At 44.2% G+C, this 22,913-nt stretch overlaps 1 protein-coding gene across 2 annotated transcripts; it reads right to left on the bottom strand.

The window, feature by feature from the left end:
* Window positions 1–25: 25 nt before the first annotated feature.
* POLDIP3 (DNA polymerase delta interacting protein 3) lies at window positions 26–22,816 on the bottom strand. Of its 2 annotated transcripts, none has more exons than XM_064155105.1 (9): window positions 22,626–22,816; window positions 12,051–12,438; window positions 9,652–9,726; window positions 7,965–8,060; window positions 6,026–6,208; window positions 5,231–5,308; window positions 4,569–4,698; window positions 3,619–3,685; window positions 26–3,270 (listed from the first exon to the last, which is right to left on the bottom strand). In XM_064155105.1, exons 1-9 carry the CDS (start codon window positions 22,730–22,732, stop codon window positions 3,096–3,098), a joined length of 1,299 nt encoding a protein of 432 aa, XP_064011175.1. In that variant the 5' UTR covers window positions 22,733–22,816; the 3' UTR covers window positions 26–3,095. The 2 variants fall into 2 exon arrangements, with proteins under 2 accessions (XP_064011175.1, XP_064011174.1); XM_064155104.1 differs by having other exon boundaries at window positions 9,652–9,729; window positions 22,626–22,769.
* Between the last annotated feature and the right edge of the window lie 97 nt (window positions 22,817–22,913).

Raw genomic sequence — 22,913 nt, 5'->3', positions numbered from 1 at the left:
TCAAAGACAACTCTAAACCCAACACTTTTTGAAGAGGAACTTGTATTAATGACCCAATGGAAGACAGGACCACTCCAAAAATAAAGATACTGGAGCAACACAAATGGACCAGATGAAAAACACTCGGTGAAAGCAAATCACTTGGAAAGTTGACTCAACCAAATACCAACGAACGTTACCAGAACAAACAGCACATGCAAACCTCATGGAAATATACCAGACAAATACAGAAACTGCAGCATCACTTCAGAAGTCGGTGTGCTTTGCAAAGAGCAAAGGAAAAAGAAGCAGACATTATTACATGCTGCCTACCTCTGGTCCTGGCCAGTCACAGTGAATGAGTTCAAGCAAACTGTTTCACTGGGGAGTTTATGATCCCTAACAGCCCAGAAAGGACCAAACGAAAATATGACCATGCTGCACGAGGGTGAATGAGCACAGATATGAACTCTGCAGAATGCAAACAAGAAGTACATGAAATTGCAGGCCAGCCAGGAGAAACTGGAATGCTGCAAGGTGTTACTTGAAAGGGCCTATGAACAACTGGTTCCTCTTCTTTCAGAGCCCAACAGATGCAGCCACACCATAAAACTTTAGAGAACTGAGAACAGAGAAGTAACACAGTCCAAGGCACTGCTGTTAAGACAAATCATGGAGTGGTGTTTAAGACAATCATTTACTTCAATTTAAATTACCTAAATAAAAAAAGCCACTGCCCTGGATCAGAGAGCTAGAGAACAGAGCAGTACTTCTTCCAAGGAAGTACATTCATGATATTCCTCATAGTTCACCTAAACACAATGTACAACCTGACAGCAAGGGAAAGTGCATCTTGGTATTTAGCTTTTGGAATGGACACAAACCTATTAATAACAGAGTATGAATCTCTCTAATCTTTGAGAAGACAAGAGATACTCAGGATACATTTCACATTCCCACAGCTTGCTTTCTGATAATTAAAGTACCCTACTTCATCTAGAACAAGCACTCTTATTTCACAGTATTTTTTCCCTTACAAAGTACTATTTTACTTTTAGCATTACTAAGCTCTCAAGAACAATGCAGTTTTTTCCTTTTATATGACAAGATAATTAGGAAGCAGGCAGGGACCCAAATCACTCCTACCTCACAAGGATCAGCTACTCATTTCAATGATCCCGATTAAAAAGCTCATGAGTCTCAGTTCCCTCATCCATATACTCCTTTTACTCTTCAGCTTTGAAGTTTCTGTATTCTAAACCCACACCTTGATGCAATGTTGGAACAACTCCATCTAAGCTGCTTCACAGCACCTAAAAAGGCTCAGAACCCACTCTGTATAACAAACGTTTATTCAGAAACAGATAATACATTATCTTCTCCAACCCCTGTTTCCTCCCCCTCCCCCCCATTTTATTCCTTAATAAAACACAGGTGTTCAATGGGCAGTCTATAAAAGGAGAACAACAGCTGTCTTAGGTCCCCTCTCTTGCAACATTTGCTGTTCACATGAAGCACCCTACCAATAACAGTGTAGTTGGTTTCCAAACTGGAAAGTACTCCAGAAAAACAAGTCCTGACAAGTCCTCAGTTATTTCCATGGCTAAAAGGGATAATGTGAGATAGAAGAATGGTCTGCACAAGCTAGAAAGAGCAAAGAGCTAATACAGGACAGGAAAGCAAAAGAAACAGGGTGGACCAAGAAACAGAATCTAGACCTACAACGGTTACAGTGTTTGTTACAGTTCAGCAGAGCTGAACAGGATGGATTAGGTTAGTCTCCAACTAGACAGATCAAGTCCAAACCTCAACCAGATTCTGGAAGTGGCTCTTAGCTTTCCTTTCTTACAATAAAATTTAAGCAAATACAAGAGAATGGAGCCATGGACTTCAAATATCCATGGCAATAACGCTGTACTAACACAGGAAGTGACACCTAGTGGCCTGTGGCTCACTGGCCCAAGCTACAGCCTGGCAGCTCTGCTTGGGACTTGCTTAACACTCCTCTCCTATGCGTTCCTTAGAGTGCCAAATGCTCTCCTCTCCAAAACCTCCCTTTGAAACAGGGGAAGTGCAACAATCAGTCTCTGAATCCATGCACATGAGCAGCAGGCCCACACAGCAACCAAATATTGCCCAATTGGTATCTCTCAATAGAGCAGGGCTCTCAGGCACAAGACTGCTTTCTACATCCTGGTAGCTGAAACCCAGCTCCTTCCTTTTCACAGGAGACCAGGTAAGTTAGGTGGTTAAGAAAAAGAAAAAAATCCCCCTGCATCAGGGCAGGAAGATGCAATACAGTCTACTGAGTGAACACTTGGCTTTCCCCAAGCTCTGAACAAAAGTCTGGTTCTTATTTTTCAGAAAGTCCAGAGAGAAGACAGCAACTGAGCCTGACTCTACAAGGCTAATATATTCATTGTACAAATGCCAGTGCTTTTTTGACCCCCTCACCTCTTTGCATTACCAGAGCTGAAGCATGCCTCCCATAGCACAATCGCTGGTGCACTCGTGCACATGTCCTTTCTGCTTGACACCTCCGTTGGCTGGTACACACCACACAGCAGGAAGCTCAGGTTTTCACACTTCTTCTCAGTGTCATGCTGCTGAGCAGAGAAACGCCTAACAGCCAGACAGAAGCATACAAGTCCAATATGCAGGCTGGTGCTTCCTGACTTTGTACCCAGTGCTGCCATTTCAGAAACAATGTAGTACTCTTGCCTGTTGGTAAACAGGGGGATGCAGCTTTTAGTTAACTGTCAGTCAGAAGGAAAAAAAGAGAAGGAGATCACCACCCCTTCCCTCAAAGTCTATGTGCACTTTTAATGGCCACTAGGAGCTCTGGAGTAAAGGAGGGAGTTACATGGTATATGCTTAGTAATACATTACTGGCAAGAGGAGGAGGTTATTCCTTTGGAGGAAAAAAAAATCATGGAAAACTCCAACTATGAAAACAGAAAGTACACACACAAGAGGAAACACTACTGTACAGTAAGGTAGCGATCATAGAAAACAAATAATTTCAAGGCAGGCAAATGCAAATTAACATCTGCACTCCTGCACTGCTCATTCCCCAGCTTCAACGAGATCTGCAGTCCAAGGCTTTCTCCCCCTTCTCAGAGTTTGATTTTGAATTCTGTGGGCTGCACAGAGGCAGAGACCCCTGAGGATTTGAAGAGTGCCTTCAAGATAGTGTCAGGGTCCACTTCAGCTGGGGGGTTTGAAGAGGCGCTTGCACTTGACCGGCGTGGCTCTCCTTCCTTCTTCACTGAAGGAGTATCACTCAGTCGGCTGGAGGATCAGAAACAACCAACAGTATTTAACCTCTTATGTAATAAAACTTAACATTATGTTTGCATTTATTGTTGTTATTGTTGCCCCTTTTCCAATACCAGAGATAAAGTTTTAAATATGCTTTCCTCACAGGAAAACTTCCTCATCTCAAACTCAACCTGAACCTCAGGGCTGCTAACACAGTGGAATTCAGCTATACTGCACTCATCTCAACTGAGTGCTACAGAGAGGCAGAGAAGGAAAATGCTCATGGGACAACAACTAGCCAAATGGTTTTCTTCCCCTCCTCTCAAATCAGAACCTACATACATGTTTGGTTCTTCCCCTCACTCAAAGGACACTTACAGCAATATAGGCTGGTCTGAAGTGATGACATTCCCATTCATATGAAGATTGCACTTCATTGGTTGACCTAAACAAAACACAGTCAACAAGAAAAAAGTCCTTCTATCAGAATTAACATAAGGCAAGACCCCAGAAATAGCACACAACAGCACAAACAACAGAATTTCACATGATGGGGAAACATGAGAAAGCACAGCTAATACATCTTTTCCTGCAAAATCACAGCTAGAGCCACTGAAACACTCAGTACAAGATGAAGAAACACAGTAGTTAACAAGTTATGTAAGTACAAAACACAAGAGAATCTCCCATTTGCAGTTGTCTGCTCCTTACCTGGCATTTTTAACATGTCACTCCTTTAGAAAAAGAAAAAAGCTTCTATTTCCAGCTCAAAATTAGCAGCTCATTTCAGTCTCTACCAACACTGCAGGTGGCTCTAGCTTAGAAATCACACTATTCAAAGTTTACAGAGGAGCTGATACTGTTTGCTTTACAAGTCCAATTCAAAATGTCTCTGACTATACCTCAAGTTTTTTGCAAACTGTGCTTTACAGCTGCTCTGCAAGAAGGTAAAGCCTTCCTAAGGCCCATCTAGCTCTTAGCACTGGATTATTAACAACTAATCTGAACACCAGACCAGCAGATTCTTCAAGATCCCATCTCTAGCTTCCTTTCTAAATAAGTGTTGTGGTTTGTGTTTTTTTGTTGTTGTTGGGAGGTGTGATGTGGTTTGCTTTTGCTTGTTGGGTTTGTTTGGGTCTGTTTTTTAATCTCACACTCTGCATGTGTTCAGCTAGTTACATATGAGCACATACATGCAGCTCTCAAACTGATGTTTTAGCATTTCCTGTCTCTCTTGGTACCATATGAGCATTCAAGATGCCTTTGAACTCTGCTGATGTGGGAACATTATCACTGATTGACTAATGCAACTTCATCCCAAAACTTACCATCTAAACACCTGTTGTTGTATTTCTTATATGCTGTGATAGCATCTTCTTTCTTCACAAATACCACCTCAGCCACTCCAGGATGCACCAGCCGGGCTCGCTTCAGAGCGCCACACACACAGAATAACTCCTGAGGGCAGAGAGGTAGTCACATCAAAAAGTACCACTTTGACCAAAAACAGCATGCAAGAAAGGTTGTTTCCCAATTTCACCACCCCATGCTACTTAGCAAACACATGCCAGGGTCTTGGTATTTGGCTTATTGTGTTTGCTATGGTATGAGTGCTTGGCATCAGTAACACACTGCATGAGCCTAAAAGTTCAAGGGCAATACTCCAGAGTATTTGTCGCACATGAAGATCGGGCTGCGAATGGAAGTGCCTAGATAATGTGAATGGGGCAGAAGTTCAAGGACCAAGCATCATTTAGCATGAACTATGTCAGGTATCACAGCTCATTCCAGATATAGGATTTTGTTCCATCTTTTTAAGCATACTTGAAGTGAACAACACCCAAAACAACCAGAAACTCTCCAAGTTTTTGCAAGGCAAATCTACATCATGTCCCCCTTCACTGCATCCACCACAGATAACTGGTTTATCAAAAGATGTAGAATAAGGGAAGGGTCACTCAGCCACAGTTCAGCAGTAAGGAACACTCACAACAATGTCTTCTTCTGTGACTCGAGGATGCAGATTGTTTACAGTCATCTTTGTGCCTTCCAAAGGACTGAATGCCAGCTGCCAACACAAACAAATGCATCATATTAAAAAAGGTCAGAAGCGCAGCAGGCAAGAGAGCACTGAAGAGAAAGCATCAAAATAAGTCACTAAAGGCATGTCTGGGGAAGTCACACAGACAAAGGAGAGATACAGCCAGTGATGGGAAACAGCAGCACTTAAAAAAGCTCAGCCCCTCAAGAGCCTGCTGAACACAACATGCCTGGGAACACCTTGTAGGTACCCAACAACAGGGGCTATGGCAAAGCACTTCCAGGTGGGTTGCCTGCATACTGCCTGAGAGGTCTTGCATATATAGCTAGAAGCTCTGTTTGGAAGAATCCTGTTTTTCTCCTTGCTAACAGGAGCAGACAGAAGACAACATATCTAGTAGCATTAAAGCATTATTTCTAGGGACACGGAAGACACCAAGGAACATCTAAGCAACAGCTTCCACATCCCTGTACCATGGATTCCTCCAAGACCACATGTTTGCATACTGGAGAGAAGAGCTGAGAGAAGCAAGATGCACTGAGAATTCCCAGTCCCTGAACCTCTGAAGAACTGGATGTTTAGACAGGTTTCAAAGTCTTGGGACATGGGTTGCAGTTATCAGAAAAGTTTGCTGGAGCCTCAGAAATAATAGTAGAAGGTAGATGGAAATGAGCTGCTCAAGTGAGTGATGCACAGTAAGTTACAGAGATTTCTATAAAGCATCTCCCATTCCCCTGAGCTCACCTCAACTGGTGCTGGTTCTTTTGGCAGCTCCTCCTTTGTCACTAAGGTCCGGGACATGTTTGTCAAAGCCTTTGTCCGCATAGGAGAAGGAGGTGCAGGTGGAGCTGTGTACGTATCATTCTGAACCACTTTAGTCAGGGGAACAGCCTTGGACAGAGAGAATTTATTGCCACTCAGCCCAGTCTACAGGAAGATAAAGCAAAGTGTCTCAGAGAGCTGCAGGCTACGAAAGTCATCCCTCTTCTTCAAGCTCCAACAGCAGAAGAGTATCACTAGCATGCACTACTGTGTCCTTCCCAGCATCAAAACTGCTACAGAGCTCCAGACTTTCAGCTTTGAGGCAAAAATCAACAGAAGTTTATGGCATAAATGTAAAAAGATCATTTCACTCACTAAAGAGCACTTCTTAGTTCCATATTCTTCTTAAATGAAGTGTACCAGTGTGATCTGAACTTGAAAAGCTCCTATTACGAAAAGATTTTCAAGTACTTTCCAGAGTGTTCATAAACATTGCTCACTGTTACTAAGATTGAGCTGCCCTGGAACAAACAGCAGTAGTTCTTCAGAAACATCAAGCCAGGGGCATATGCAGACACTGAGTGTAAACCTATCTATTTGGAACTACCCCACTTTAAAGCCAAACTAAACACTGTGTTTGGTAACTGGGGTGAACACTGACAGTACATTTACTCCTGAAAAAAAGAAGCCCCAAAACCATAAGGCTGTTTTTAAGGATCACAAATGGCCAGAAGCTCTACTCCCAATACTTACATGGGCTGATCATTGTATGACTGCCTGTGTGACGGTAAAACCATGTGAATTTGTGTTCTCAGAACCACAGAACAAGTTAGGGCAAACCTACATCCAATCCCCATGTCTGAAATAGGGCTAACTTCAAAGACACACAGGTTGGATTGATGTCTTCCCAGTTAAACTCTTGAGTATATGAGCAGGGTGATTTTATAATTTCTCTGGGTCCTTGTGCCAGATGTTGATCAGTACCCTCAGAACTGCGCAACTTCTCCCCCAGTACTGCACTAGGGGTTTTTTTTTGGTGTGTGTGCTTCAACATTCTTTTTTTGGTTCATCTTCTCCCTGTTGACTGATGAAGAGGACCTGGGCTTTGCCTTTTCTATGACTATGTATTAGGCAGTGAGAGTGGATAGACCTTGCCACACTCTTCACTTCTCAGCCTCAAAGAGACATTGCTATCTCACCTGATGTAGTCCCCGACCACCCTGTTTCACTGGTTCCAATCTGTCAGTGTCTGTCTGGGATCACAGAGCCCCAGGTGCAGTTTCAAAAAGCCAAACAGATGTGAATAATTATCTTCCTTGATTTGCTGGCCATGATCTTGCAAACATGCAATCTACAGTTAGCCTTCAATGCTGGAAAGATGCACTGCTAACTCGTTCTCAATACATCACTCTGCAGGACCCCCAGGCTAATTCCTACAAGTAGCTACTTCATAGCTTGTCAGTTCTCAGCTTCAGTTGCAGAGGGTAATCCCATCCTAAGAGCAGTATCTCACATGTGCCTGCATGAAATTCAGTCTCCTTCAGAGTGCCAGTACTCCCCAACATGCTGCCAACTAAAGACTTGGCACAACAGGTTTCCTGCTTTGATATCCAGTCTCTAGAAGCAACAGAAAGCCTTCCCTGCTTGCTAAAACAATAAGCTAGGTTGAAAACACCTCCCCAAGAACAAGAAAGTCAAAAGTGAAAACAACCTGTCAGCAAGGGAGATTTCTGTCTGCAAAAGGCTGCACAGCTAGTGTAAGAAAACTCTGTCCCAAAACTACTTTGGAACAGTGGAAGGGTGAAGAATAACTTTTCAGGAGAAAGCATAGTTTCCATACATGAAAAGAACATAACCCTGTAAGACTGTAGCCACCCAATGTGAGCATGGTGTGGCAGGGACTGTTTAGATAACAACTCACTGCGGTGTGCAGGAAACTGTTTGTGGTGGTGATTTTCATTTGCTTGCTAGGAAGGGGAGAGACACTTTCCTCATCATCTTCCATGTCATACAGGCCCTGAAGAGAAGCAAGGGAAGTTTACAAGCAGATAGATTTAAGCCTAACATCACCTCCAAAACAAGTAGTTTTCACCAGTCTTCAGTCTTCTTCAGGTAATGAAGGTATCCATGTTGGACTCTACTCCTGTCCTTGCATCTTGAGGACAGAGAGCTGAAGGCATACGAGTCCCTTTCAAAACAGTGCACAAACTATCAAACTAACTCTCCATAAATGCCACAGTAAAGCTGTTTTCCTAGGTGTGCTGAAACAAGATAGAGATTTCTGATAAAGCCTAGACCGTGCCAGGACTGATGGAACCACTTTAATGGCATAAAGCCTCTGCCTTCCTTCGTAGCACACAACTCCCTTTAAAGCTGTGCATAGATTTTTTTTCATGAAGCAGATGCCTGCCAAACACATCTGAACCAACCGTTCTGCTGGAATAGCCTGCTTCCCTCAGCACAGCACACATCCATCTGGCACTGAAAAACACTGCACTAGGAGGTTTACTGAATAAATAATTCATTTCCCAGTTCAACTTTATGCTCATAGTCCTGCCTTTAAAATACTGAGAACCTCCACACAAATACTTTTTCATAGACTAAATAATGTTAAGAATACTGCCCAGAATGTAAGTAGTCACAATTCAAACATAAATGATGGCAGAACAAAGGATTGTGCAGAGAATAAAAGAACAGGCTATCAGCTGGCCTTGGATTGGAGGCAAATTAAATGGATTCAAAGTTTACACCAATGAGGTCAAAATAATGAAGACATCTCCTTAAGTGACAGCATTTAGGATAGTTGAGGGCAGCAGGTCAGTATAGAGGTGTAACATACACAACCAGCTAGTTACCATAATGGAGGCCAAATTATCCCATGACTTAATGTTGTGACTGCCACTTTGCCAGCCTTTATGTATACCCACACAAAATAAAGTAACAAAAACGTGTAATTCCTCTCTGAAAGCACATAAGGTGGTAAAGTGGCTGAAGTGGTTGTGACTAAGGCCTTTAAAAATGATGCCAGAGAGACAGCACAAATTCCAGGGTCTTCTCAAAGTCTGACTGACACAGAATATGGCAACTTTGAAAGTACATCAGAATACCAGTTAACATCATTCACTATCAAGTTTCCAGCAGTGACCTACAGCTGGGGTGTCATAGAATGGTTGCACCTCTCCCACCTCACTGTAGAACATTTGACCCATGTACAATCACATCCATTCTCTGAAAAGGCTGGCAGGATGGTGAATTAAAACAACCAACAACTTGGTCTGATGTGATGTCACTGAGAATTTACAAAAAGACATCAGAGATAAGGGGTGACAGTCTCTAGGAAAAAAGAAAAACCATTAGCACATACAGAGGACACTTGGGAATACCTGCTTTGCATTCATGTAACATGCAAGGAGTCAAGATCAATTAGACGAAATGAAAACCTCAACTACCATGAAAGTATTTTAACCATGAAAGAGTAGGGAGCCAAGGTACTGAAGAACTTCCAAACACTCCTCTTTTCTACTTAAACTTTTCTTTGCACCTGCCAATGTTTATGGCCTCCTTTCTTACCCTCCAAAGGTAACAAACAGCACAGAGCCGGCACACACCTGTTTGTGTGTATGGTTGTTCACCACATTGATCCTCATTCCTGCTGGATTTGAGTGTCCAGGAACTGGAGACTTCTGCTACAGTTAGAGAGAAAGAACCAAAGCATTAAACACTACAGTCCACCAAATCGATGTATCAGAAGATCAGAGCTGTTAGTTGATACCTTGAGACCACTTAAATGACTCTCAGCATTCCTGTTCTTGAGACTTACTACCACAATATGACATTAGATAACATTTGTTTTCTGTGATATGGTCAATATGAAATAACCACTTAATCAAAGGCGGCCAGGCAGAGAAACTGATTCAAATGATTTGAGTTTTAGTCCAAGACTAGTGGGAAGGGTACTCCACTCCAGGCCTGTCAGCACTGACTAGATCTATATTTTTGCCAATACAAAGCCATGTCTAACTCAGGAAGTCTTTTTTCACAGTACAGAGAATCAATCTACTTTCATCAAGCAGAGTTTTGTTCAGCTGCATTTCAAGGAAGTATATCCTGAGATACTGTCCCTTCACAATAACACTGCAATAAGCTGTAGTGGAATAAAATGATGCACAGGACAGTAAAGCTGACCCTTCTGCAGCTTGCCATTCCATGAAACAGGGAAACCACAACAGAAGCAGTCAGGGAATGTAGCTGCACTAACAGACAACCAAAATCAAGCTGCAACTCCCTCAGAAAATACCCCCTTTTTATTTGTTAAAAAAGCTGGAAGCTGTCCATCACACAAAATAATGGGTCTTCTTACACAGATACTCCAGTAAAACATTCATAGAATCATAGAGTGGCTTAGGTTGGACGGGACTTCCAAACATCATCAGATGTGCTCTTTTTATCTAGACTGTAACTTATACCACAGCACCCTAACATTTCAATGTGCACATCAGTTTAAAAACACAGGTACCTGTCCTATGGAAACACCAGCAAAGCTTGGAAAATTCTTTTCCTCTCCTTTATGAGAAACAAGACCAAAGTACAGGACATTAGAGGTGTCTGATGCATCTCGGATCGAGCTACTTCAGTTTGATTCTGCTCTCAACATTTGGGAAGGGAAAGATTCCAAATTGCCTATGGCAATTTGGAATAAATATTTAATTATTATATAATTACTTATGTGCATTGTTTAGTCTACAGTCCAAGTTACCATTATAGTCTATGATATTTTTGCTTGCACTGTGTTGTCTGCAGGTCCTGCAGGTCAAACCAAATTGTACCCAACAACCAGTAAAAAACAGGTCAAAGTGCTGCTGTACCAAGTCTCTAGAAGCTATTTTAACTCCAAGAAACTTTGCAGAAAACGTTCCAATAACTGGTGCTGGTGATTTGGCTTAGAAGGACAGTGTGAGTACTAATTAACCTACTAATTAAAGACTACTGAACAGACTGCACTATTGCTCTGCGATTAGCCTTTCTTACAGTCACAAGAGTCCTTTCTCTTTCTTAGGTTGGCCTGGCAGTAAACCTGCCAAGTAATGAGAGATTTCCAAGGCTAATTTCCAAAAATATTTGATAGTCTTGAGCAAAACTCATAGCTGACCAGAAAGCAGCCTCATTTAGGCCTTCAAACTGCTGCAAACTGATGTTCTGGGTATGTAAGCACATGGTCGCTCTTTGGAAGGAAGAAAGAAATGAAAGACGTAGGCTAGGAACTGCAGTTGGGTGCTTGGATTGCTCTGTGAGGAACAAAACCTCTCTTCAAACAACAATTCTGACTGTCTGGAAGCTTCTGATCCTACCCACTGTACCTGACACACAGAGTTCAATAGTAACTGTTTCTCAGAGAAGTCTGCAAAGGGTCAAGTTACCATGCACACGGCAAAGTGAAATCAGCAGGTCAGGGTGACCAACTGATTGTACTGCAAGTGAAATAAATCTCGAGCCTCAGCAGGAATGCATCATGCAATCAGGCAACTCCCAGGAAGCCAGGGCTTTCCTGAGAACCAGGCAAGAAGAAATAGAGAGATTGTAAAGAGTTCACTGAATTGTAGATCTCCTTACACATAAACATGTAATTCTAAACCTTGATCCCACCACTATGATAAACCAGTTACCTGAACAGGTCAATCTATCACATTGGACTTGCAAAGAGAGGTGGTATGAGTGACAAAAATACATTTTTTTTTTCTTCATATTTAGGTGGAAAAGCAACTACTTGACCGCTCGAGACAACTTTAATGCTGGCAGGAGCACTGCTTTAGTATTTATTTGGCCCCAAACTCATGTAAATGAAACCTCCAAGCAGCTGCAAGAACACTCAAAAGGCTCCAAAGCCTACCCTACAGCAGGAAGGAACTGTAGCACCATTGCTTTTATTGTAAACACAGTCATGTGTTAACGTTTCTCCTGGACTGCTGCAGAATAATTGAGGGGCTCAGAGGTGGCTTGCTTCACCTACTTGGATAGTTTTGGTGATTTTCACGGCTGGATTTACTGTCCCCATAGTTGGACTGATGACAGCTGGAGTGCTCCTTTTTAAGCTGATCTTCTCTCTGGCATCCACCACTTTGGTCACCTTTTCAGCAGTAGCACTTTGCTGCTTACGGGAATTTAGCATCTCTCGAGCATCCTGCACCTTCCCTTTGATTTTGAACCGAGCATCCTTTTGAACCAGTTTTTCACGGGCATCTTTAACCCCCAGTTTGTGTCGGGCATCAGTGAGCCCTATCTTCTGCCGGGCATCAAATGTCCGCTGGAAGCTGACAGCTGGTGATGGTCTATTTAGAAGATTTTGCTGTATCCCAATGCGAGACCTTACACCTCCAAACACTGGCCTTGTGTTGAGCCTGGGGAAAACAACAAAACAAAAGAAAAGCCAGAGAGAGTTTCAAACCTTGTAAAATGTGAGGCAGTATCAATAAAAGTATTTGTGTTGCTCCAAACAAAAGCTCATTATTAGTGCACAGAAATCCACTCAGGTTAGATGTCCAACAACAACGGTGGAGCTCCTAAGCTGTTTTATGCTGGATTTTACTTTCTACGTAGAGAGCTAAGAAACTAATTTCCAAAATCCATTCTCAAGCTCACATTTACAAACTTCAGTAAAGGGTCTAACTTCAGGTGTGCTAAGTAGATCCTAAACAAAAATCACTGACAACTCTGGTGCTCAGAAGAAACCTCTGAAGACAAAGAGGAACAGAAACAGACCACCTAGCTTTAGGACTGCGCAGGTCTGCTAAAGCATCTTTTGCAATACAGTAAGTTGTCCAAATACAAAGCAAACGTAGAACTACACACACTTTAACACATTCTGGGCTGCAAGTTCAGATTTTTCAGAGTGTAGAGGCTTGGATTTTAGGAGGTACCAATACCAAGCTCAGTTCAAAGCCATCGGTTTCAAAGCTGATTAACTGCCAGCAATAATACTTGTCAGTCAAATTACTTTTTCACATCACCACCTCTTCTTTTACCTACTAACAGAGCTCTTACCCTCGATGGCCTTTACTTGTGCACACATCATCTTTACAATACTGTGCACAGAAAGGTAACTGCCCATAGAAAGGACAGCAGCCTTTGTACTGCTACACAAGTATTACATAGAAGCAGCCCCCTATGTAGCAAAATGAGCTTGTTGCAGGTATGATTGACTGTGATGGTTTGGGGGTTACCCCGCCCCTCCCACACTTTTGTATTTGCCCCAGCTAACTCAGACGGCCTCTGGGAATATAGATGAAGCAATTTATTTACAGCTAGCAGAATTTACAAGCAGCTATTTACAATATATACAGTTATATACAGTTATATACAGAAATATACAAAGGATAAACAATACAAAAGCACAACTCCCCTCCCAGAAACCTGAGTCCCCAGGAGGGGCTCTCAAACCACCCCAACACCTCCCCCCGGCCCTCTCAACCTTACCCCAGTTCTCAGGAAGAAAAGAGGTGCGGCCAAGAGGTTAGGGAGCAGGGTTAGTAGGAGCAGGGTTAATGAGATGTGACCAGGTCTAAGGCAAAAGCAAGAGAGAGAACAAAATGGAGAAAAAGTCTTTCTTCTTCCCAGAGTTCTCAGCGTGACTGTGAGAGAAGTAGACACAATTGTTTTTCATTTCACTGCCCGTTATCTAGTTCTGTTACCAAAACATTCTAGCTTGCTTCAAACTAGCACAATCCACCCCTGTCTACTTTGCTCAGAGTATCGCTGAGAATTATCCAATCTAATCTAAACCAATATTTACACTAAAACAATATATACAATTTCAGTTCACACTTCAATCAGATGTAGGTGATTCAAAAGCTCAGAACAGGGACTCCCAGGTGATATTGGGTTCGTGCTCATGTACTGTAGATTCTATCGTAGATTCTCTCAGTGTTGGGCGCCGATGTTACCTAGAACAGAAAACTCCTAACAACTTGAATTTAAACTCTCTCAGCTAAGGTTAAATTTCTCTGTGGAATACACTGGATTTCACCATTCTCCTGCATTACCCAGTATGTATGACCAGGACCTTCAGCAGAAACCACCCCTCGGACAGGTTTCCCTTCGCCCGAAGGAGAAAATACCCAAACAGTTTTCCCTAACAGATTCTTCTCACGTACAACAGGAACTTTATCACCGTCTACTGTTTGGACCAAATCTGATTGTGCAGGTCCCGCTCTGTTTACTGAACCTCTACTATTTACCATCCAGGTAGCTTGTGCTAAATGTTTGTCCCAGTTTTTCAGAGTTCCACCCCCCATGGCTTTTAGGGTGGTTTTCAGCAAACCGTTGTAGCGCTCAATCTTCCCTGAAGCTGGTGCATAGTAGGGTATGTGATAGATCCATTCAATACCATGCTCTTTGGCCCAGTTTTTCACAAGATTGTTCTTGAAATGAGTACCATTGTCTGACTCAATTCTTTCTGGAGTTCCATGTCTCCACAAGATCTGTCTCTCCAAACCAACAATGGTGTTACGTGCAGTAGCATGTGGAACTGGATAGGTTTCCAACCATCCAGTGCTGGCTTCTACCATTGTCAGCACATACTGCTTGCCAGAACGTGATCGAGGTAAAGTGATGTAGTCAATCTGCCAGGCTTCACCATACTTGTACTTTGACCATCTATCACCATTCCATAAGGGCTTGATTCGCTTAGCCTGCTTAATAGCAGCACAAATGTCACAGTCATAGATGACTTGGGTGATAGCGTCCATGGACAAGTCAATTGACCTATCACGAGCCCATCGGTATGTTCCATCTCTGCCTTGATGTCCAGATGAGTCATGGGCCCACCGAGCTAAGAACAACTCACCTCGGTGTTTCCAATCAAGGTCAATGTCAAGTTCAGAGTTGGTATCAACTTGAGCAATCTTAGCAGCTTGATCTGCCTTCTGGTTATGTTGATGTTCCTCAGTTGCTCTGCTCTTAGGCATGTGTGCATCTACGTGCCGCACTTTCACTGGAGTTCTCTCCAGCCGTGCATCAATGTCCTGCCATAGATCAGCACACCAAATAGGCTTTCCTTTCCTCTGCCAACCATTCTTCTTCCAGTCCTTCAGCCAACCCCATAGAGCATTGGCTACCATCCACGAGTCGGTGTAGAGGTAAAGGATAGGCCACATCAAGAGCAAGTTGAACAGCTTTTACCTCAGCGAACTGACTGGATTCTCCTTCTCCATCTTTCGTTTCGGTAACTCTCCTGGTTGGACTCCAAACCGCTGACTTCCATATTCGCTTGTTCCCAACAAGACGACAGGAACCATCTGTGAACAAAGCATAGTTCTTTTCCTGATCAGAGAGATCACCATAGGGAGGAGCTTCCTCAGCACGAGTTATTTTCTCCTCTGGAGGTTTGGAACAGTTTGTGCCTTCCGGCCAGTTGGTGATCACCTCCACCAGACCAGGTCGATCAAGATTACCCATTCGTGCTCGTTGGGTTATCAAAGCCATCCATTTAGACCAGGTTGCATCTGTGGCATGATGTGGTGATGAACCTTTGCCCTTGAACATCCAGTTAAGAACTGGCAGTCTAGGAGCTAAAAGCAATTGTGACTCAGTTCCAATCACTTCAGAAGCTGCTTTCACTCCCTCATAGGCTGCTAGAATCTCTTTCTCAGTTGCAGTGTAATTTGTCTCTGAACCTCTGTAACAACGTCCCCAGAAACCAAGTGGACGACCACGTGTCTCATTTGGAGCTCTCTGCCAGAGACTCCAAGTTGGACCATTGTCACTGGCAGCCGTGTACAGAATGTTCTTAATGTCTGGACCAGATCTCACAGGTCCTAAGCCCACTGCATGGACTACTTCTCGTTTGATTTGATCAAAGGCTGCTTGTTGTTCAGGTCCCCACTCGAAATTGTTTCTCTTACGAGTCACATCATGCAGAGGTTTGACAATCTGACTGAAACCAGGAATGTGTAGTCTCCAAAATCCCACCACACCAAGGAAAGAAAGTGTGTCCTTCTTACTGGTGGGAACTGCCATGGTAGAGACTTTGTTAATCACATCCTGAGGAATGTAACGGCGACCATCCTGCCACCGCACTCCCAGAAACTGAATTTCTTTGGCAGGTCCTTTGACCTTGTCTCTCTTAATGGCAAAACCTGCTTGCAACAGAATGTCAATGATTTTGTTACCTTTCTCGAAGACTTCCTCAGCAGTTTGGCCCCACACAATGATGTCGTCGATGTACTGGATGTGCTCTGGAGCTTTACCTTTCTCCAGTGCATTGTGGATGACTGAGTGACAGATGGTTGAGCTGTGTTTCCACCCCTGAGGCAAACGATTGAACTGGTACTGGATTCCTCTCCAGGTGAATGCAAACTGAGGCCTGCACTCCTTTGCTATGGGAATAGAGAAGAAAGCATTAGCAATGTCTATGGTTGCATACCATTTAGCCTCCTTCGATTCCAGCTCGTACTGGAGTTCCAGCATGTCCGGCACAGCTGCACTCATGGGTGGCGTCACCTCGTTGAGGGCACGAAAGTCAACTGTCAGTCTCCAGTCTCCGTTAGGTTTGCGCGCAGGCCAGATGGGACTGTTGAAAGGTGAATGAGCTTTCTCGATGACAGCCTGACTCTCCAATTGACGAATCAGCTGATGAATGGGCAACAAAGAGTCACGGTTAGTTCTGTACTGCCTATGATGAACAGTTTGAGTTGCAATTGGCACTTCCAGATCCTCTATGTCATGATGTCCCACAACTGCAGATTCATCAGAAAGTTCAGGTCTAACAGACAATTTCAATTTATCATCCTCAATCTCTACAGATGCTATTCCAAAAGCCCATTTGTGACCCTTAGGATCTTTGAAACAACCTTGTCTCAAAAAGTCAATTCCCAGAATGCAAGGCGCATCAGGACCAGTTACAATAGTATGTGTCTTCCACTCTTTACCAGTTAAACTGATCTCAGCTTGTACCTTAGTTAACTCTTGAGATCCACCAGTGATTCCAAAGATAGATATGGACTCTGTCCCTTTACAATTAGATGGCAATAAAGTACACTGAGCACCTGTGTCAACTAAAGCCCTGTATTTCCGAACTCTTGAATTGCCAGGCCACCTAATGAATACATTCCAATAGATTCGGTTCTCTCCACTATCCCTTTCCTCCTCCTGGCTGGAGGCAGGGCACCCCTAATGCTGAACATGGCATGTAGGGTGTACACAATGATTGGTGTTGTTGCGAGAGGAACTGCAACTGTTGGAACAATTGCAGTTGCTCTCAGGAGCTGAAGAAGTGACAGCTACTTTCCTGGCATTGCTGCCTCTGTTTCTGCCACTCTGCAGTTCCCTGACTCTCTTTGAAAGAGCTGAAGTAGGTTTACCATCCCATTTGTTCATGTTCTCCCCGTATGTGTCACGCAGAAGTATCCACAGTGACGCACGTGATTGCTGCTGTCTAGGTGGAATTTGTCTCCTCCTGGGCTGGAATTGCCTTGCAGGAGGTGGGCGTCTGTTCCTGATTGCAGAAACATGCACCCATTCAGATGATGCAGGAACGGTATCTTTTACCAGATTTTTGAGATCCTCCTTCAGTTCTTTCATGCTCTCTTTAATGCCATCTCTAATGCCATTCTCAATACTATCTTTCACCTCTGTAGTCATAGTCTTTATGGCACAGATTATACCAGAATGTGACAAGCTATCCTCTATCTGCCTGAGCTGGTCAGTGAATTCACCAACAGTGAAAGATCTTCCATTATCACTCCTTGCTAGGAATTTACTGGCCAAGATGTTAGCATAGGATGAAGGAGCAAGCTTAATCAGCTTCTTCATGAGACCTGTTCCCAAAGGAATATCGTCAGGCTCATGAGTGCCATGATCTCCATAAAGCACTTCCTTCACAGCAAACTCCTTCAGAAGCTTAATTCCCTGCTCAACGGTGTTCCACTTCTTGGCAGCCCATGGCAAATCATCTCGGGAAGGATATCTCATAGCCACAGCCAACAGAAGGCGTGTCCACAAGCTAACCCTACCAAGAGGACTTGCTAGGTGTTTGTCCACTCCACTCTCCTTAGTGAGTGGTCCCAGCTGCTTGGCAGACTTGTCTCCTACCTGCAGGGCATTAGCACCAATGCCACGGCATCTCACTAGCCAGCTTAAAATTGGCTCACCTGATTCCCTTGTGTATTCCTTCCTAACTTCCCTGACCTCTCTGAGTGGATCCTTGGAGCCTTGGATGTCATCTTCCTCCTCTTCCTCCTGTTGTTCTGGTGGTGCCTGGCCTAACACAATCTTCCTCATAGCATTCCTAAACTCATTGGAACCATCCTCTCTCCTGGCAGCTAACCTCACAGCACTCCTCTCACTTGAGTATTGTTGTCTCAGCACATCTACAAGGTCTCGCAGACTAACTGCCTCCTCTTCCTCCTCTTGCTGCTGATCACCAGAGGTCCCCTGTCTTACATCCTCCTGCGAACCACTCTTTGTCTTAGCTTTTGCCTTAGCAGGTGCCAGAAGGGCCTGAGCAGCAACAGACTTGGATGTGTCTGCTGGAGGATTTGAATCTTTAGGAGTCTGACTTGGAGGGTTTGTATCCTTAGGGGTCTGACCTGGAGCATTTGAATTATTGGAGGTCTGACTTGGAGCTTGTGAGTTCAAATCTGCCTTGCTTTTAACAGGAGGATTTTGGTTCTGGTCTGCTGGCTGGGGGTTTGAATTGGCTGAGCTGGTGTCATTAGGATTTGGACTGACTGGGCTAGCGTTACCAGCACTAGTAGTATTATTAACATTAGTGGGATTATTTGCCTGTCCTCCTGGGATGCCTGCCAATCCTGAGGTGTTATCATTTTTGCTAGGGACATTCTGATTTTGGGTACCTGCCTGTGCTCCTGAGGCTCCTGCTGAACTCTGTCCGTTGTTTCTGGTTTTGCTATCATTGTTTACGTTATTGGCAGGAACATTGGCTGTGTTCCCAGCACTTGGAGAAGGAGGGGCAGAGGCTGGCAAGGGGGAAGCCGATAACTGTGTTCCCTTGTTTTGCTGTGAAAGAGACTGCTTCTGAGACACAGAATTTTTCCTAGCTCTTACAGAAGCTGGTTTTGAATTTTTCACACATAATGCCAAAATTAATATGAATATTAAAATCATAAGAGCCAGATTACTGCAGACCAAACCCGTCACAATCTCTTTTCTGTAAAAATCCTTGCATGGACTTGGCATTTCAGTTTGGGGCTGGATGACCCTCATGAGAGCAGTAGATAAAGCAGCATTTTGACTGATCGTCACATTATTGACAAAAACTCTTGTAATATCACTAGTAATATTCTCAGTGACACTAAAACCAGCATAACCAAGAATGAAATCACCCCAGCTCCAGAACATATCTGAAACCTTAGCTTTAGCCTTATTATAAGCCAGATCAATGAAATAAGCAACAATTTGGCCTTTTAACCAACTAAATGCCAAGAAAACAAAACCAGACCAGAGCAATGCACCAACCAAATACAATAGCTGCTTGATTAGCTTCATCTTAATTCCCAGAGCTAATTTCCGACACTCAAAAATCTCTAGCCCCACGTTGGGAAAGCCAATTAAAAAAATGTGATGGTTTGGGGGTTACCCCGCCCCTCCCACACTTTTGTATTTGCCCCAGCTAACTCAGACGGCCTCTGGGAATATAGATGAAGCAATTTATTTACAGCTAGCAGAATTTACAAGCAGCTACTTACAATATATACAGTTATATACAGTTATATACAGAAATATACAAAGGATAAACAATACAAAAGCACAACTCCCCTCCCAGAAACCTGAGTCCCCAGGAGGGGCTCTCAAACCACCCCAACACCTCCCCCCGGCCCTCTCAACCTTACCCCAGTTCTCAGGAAGAAAAGAGGTGCGGCCAAGAGGTTAGGGAGCAGGGTTAGTAGGAGCAGGGTTAATGAGATGTGACCAGGTCTAAGGCAAAAGCAAGAGAGAGAACAAAATGGAGAAAAAGTCTTTCTTCTTCCCAGAGTTCTCAGCGTGACTGTGAGAGAAGTAGACACAATTGTTTTTCATTTCACTGCCCGTTATCTAGTTCTGTTACCAAAACATTCTAGCTTGCTTCAAACTAGCACATTGACTTTTACAAAATGTCCCTTAAAAGGAAACAGCTTCTCCAATACCGAAGTTCCTCCTAAGGTTTTTAAGGTTTTCTTTATTCCTTTGGCTGTTTTGTTTGTTTGGTTTGGTTTTTGGAGGTGTGCTGGTTGTTTAGTTTGTTTTAAAAGGCAAAGTGGTATGAGAAATTTTAGTCAAGGTACTGAAAAAATTCCAGGTAAGCCACAGATGGCTACAATGTTTATCTCCTTTGTGGAATGTACTGTCCAGTATTACAGCCCGAAAGTAGACACCTAGAATTTGTTTTCATACTCAAAAGGCTAATTTCATAAATTCAAGTTTTGATGAATGTTGAACTTTTCATACAGCTTTGTATCAGCAATTCCTGATTTAACTCCACAATCTTAACTTGAAGTCATGTATGTTCAGTGGACAGACAAAAGAAGCCAAAAAACAACCAACCGACAACTGAAGTCTCCACTTCTGTTTCTTTCATCCTTGTATAGACAACTGGAGAGCTAGCACTAGGATCCCATTTTGTTACCTAAGAATTGTATGGCTGCTCTTTCATACAGACAAAGCACAAAACCCAGAAGAAAGAGCAATACTAAGACCAATTATTGAAATATATCCAAAGTAATCCAGAAGACTAACAGAACCCATTAAGCAACCCACCAGAACAAGACTTCCCTTGCAAGCATTCGGTCATGGAGTGCTGCAGAAGGGCTTGATGAATAGTTCTTTTTCATGACTGTAGAAGGCCAAAATAAAACTAGAAATGCATGTATCAGCATTTAAGAAAGAATTAGCTAACACTGTTAATGACAAGAACTAATGAAATTGGTTAAGAAACACCTTCTTTGAAGATTTGTGTTTACCTTAACAATCAACTCTCTTCCACAGAGAACAGCATTGGCTGTTTAGTCATTTCATGCCTCAGCAAATGAAATAAAAGGAAATCTCAAACATCTTCACCACTTCTGAGAACTCTCAAGTTCTGGCTTGAATATTTTTTTGATTAGTACATATTATAAGTGAAGATTTTTCTGTTATGTCAGCTAGGCTACTGAACACCCTGGATACAAGGATTTAAGTTTATTCAGCCTTTAAGTTAGTTATCTTAGAAATCTTGAGTTAAGCACACCCAATAAGAGAAACACAAGGAACAAAAATTCTTACAGTGCTGCAGTGGGATTATTGTTCAGCAAATAAAAGCAAGAATTCCTGGAAGAAACGAGTTACCGAGGGATTTGAAAAAGAAGAAAGGAGGTGCTTGGCATATTAAGCAGCACAAGACTGTTCCAAATAGAGAGGATAACATGAAGCAAAGCACGAAGCCAAGGCCCTGTCTAGACTAGGATTTAAACCTGTTTGAATGTTTTGCTAGCACACGTTAGCAAATAACCTTCCAAACACTACTGTAGACATAAGCGTAGACAAGAGTTAAACGTTGGATTCAACATTTCCCAATGACCATTAAGTTCAAGAAAAGCCACCAATACAACAACAAAGAGAGCCACATTTTGCTAACACAGATGGGGAGAAATCCATAAACAAGCTCCTAAAAGCATCGAGAGACCATGGCAAAAGATGAGATGAAAAGCTACCACAGGAGAAGGCAGCTAAGAACCACCCACAGCTTCACTAAATGGTCAAGCCTACACTGGAGGCACCTGCCATACAAAGAAAAAGACCTGATCTTGAAGCCAAAACGTAACGCGCTTCACACCCCCAGCAAGCAGTGCAAACAGCCTGTCAGTATCGTTAACGGTGCTACAGAGACTAGATTTCCAAGGGGCAGGCAGCACGGGCGCTGAAGCCACTGCAGCGCGAACCTCGCCTGTGCGGATCCCGATCGGCTCCGCTAGTTACGGCTCCCTGTAGCACCACTACGCCTCCCACGGCTATCCCACAATGCACTGAGCACCGCTGCCGGGAGCTGCGGGGGGACCGGCACCCACCCCCAGGCCACTGCCTGACTTAGAGCTGCAGCCCGGGAGCAGCTCCTGCTGCAGACACCGGGCGGCCCAGACAGCGGGCGGCAAGAGACCCTGCTGATGCCAGGCCGAGGGGCACCGCTGTGTTGGTTAATGGCAGGGAGCAGCAGGAGGTGGCGGGGAAAGCGCAGGCCGGAGGCACTAACGATGCGCTACGCCAGGAATCTCAGGAGAAACAAGAAAGGCCCAGGCGGGGAGGGCAGAGGCGCTGCATGCGCCTGCCCTGTCGGGGCCAGAGCCCACGGGACAGCGCACAGCACAAGAGGGTGAAGTGGGGGGACACAACCCCTACCCATCCGTGACCGACGGCCACCCTCACCAATCTGCACCGAAGGCACAGTTCCACAGACCAACGCCTAAGCCAATGGGAAGGCCAGAGCGGGGAACAGGGCCGGGCCGCGCTGAAACAGCCTGCGGCCCACAACCTCGGGGGTAGAACGACCAAAAGGCAAAGAGCAGACAAAGACCGTGGCGTCCTTCCAGCCCAGGGCGCTGCATTTCCAGCTGCTTACCTCCCTTTTACCGTCACACCGCGCTTCCGTATGAGCTCGTCCAGCGACAGGTCCGCCATCTCGCCGCTGCCCCCAACAGTGAGACGCAGAGAGTGAGCCCCGGACATGACATCACTCCGCTTCCGCTGCCCGCCCCGCCCCCAGAGAGCGGCACCCGGCTCCGGCTCCGCCCGAGGCCGCCGCGCAGAAGGGGCGGGCAGGCCGTCCCACAACCCCCCGCGGCGGCCGGCGCCTCATTTACATACGCTGCCGGTACGTCCACACACGGTGTGACCCGGGGCACGGTTA

Source organism: Pogoniulus pusillus, chromosome 15 (genome assembly GCF_015220805.1).
Source record: "Pogoniulus pusillus isolate bPogPus1 chromosome 15, bPogPus1.pri, whole genome shotgun sequence".
In the NCBI taxonomy this organism is placed as follows: Eukaryota; Metazoa; Chordata; class Aves; order Piciformes; family Lybiidae; genus Pogoniulus; species Pogoniulus pusillus.
Note: the sequence above shows the minus strand (reverse complement) of the source record. Positions and strands in the feature narration are given on the sequence as shown.

What these genes read in the sequence shown, in the direction of transcription:
- POLDIP3 (XM_064155104.1), bottom strand. Translation starts at nt 22,732, where the DNA reads ATGTCCGGGGCTCACTCTCTGCGTCTCACTGTTGGGGGCAGCGGCGAG. An exon ending in AAGAACCAGCACCAGTTGAG is followed by an intron (nt 5,309 to 6,025) that starts GTGAGCTCAGGG and finishes TTGTGTTGGCAG; the next exon opens with CTGGCATTCAGTCCTTTGGA. An exon ending in TCAGACCAGCCTATATTGCT is followed by an intron (nt 3,271 to 3,618) that starts GTAAGTGTCCTT and finishes CTGATCCTCCAG; the next exon opens with CCGACTGAGTGATACTCCTT.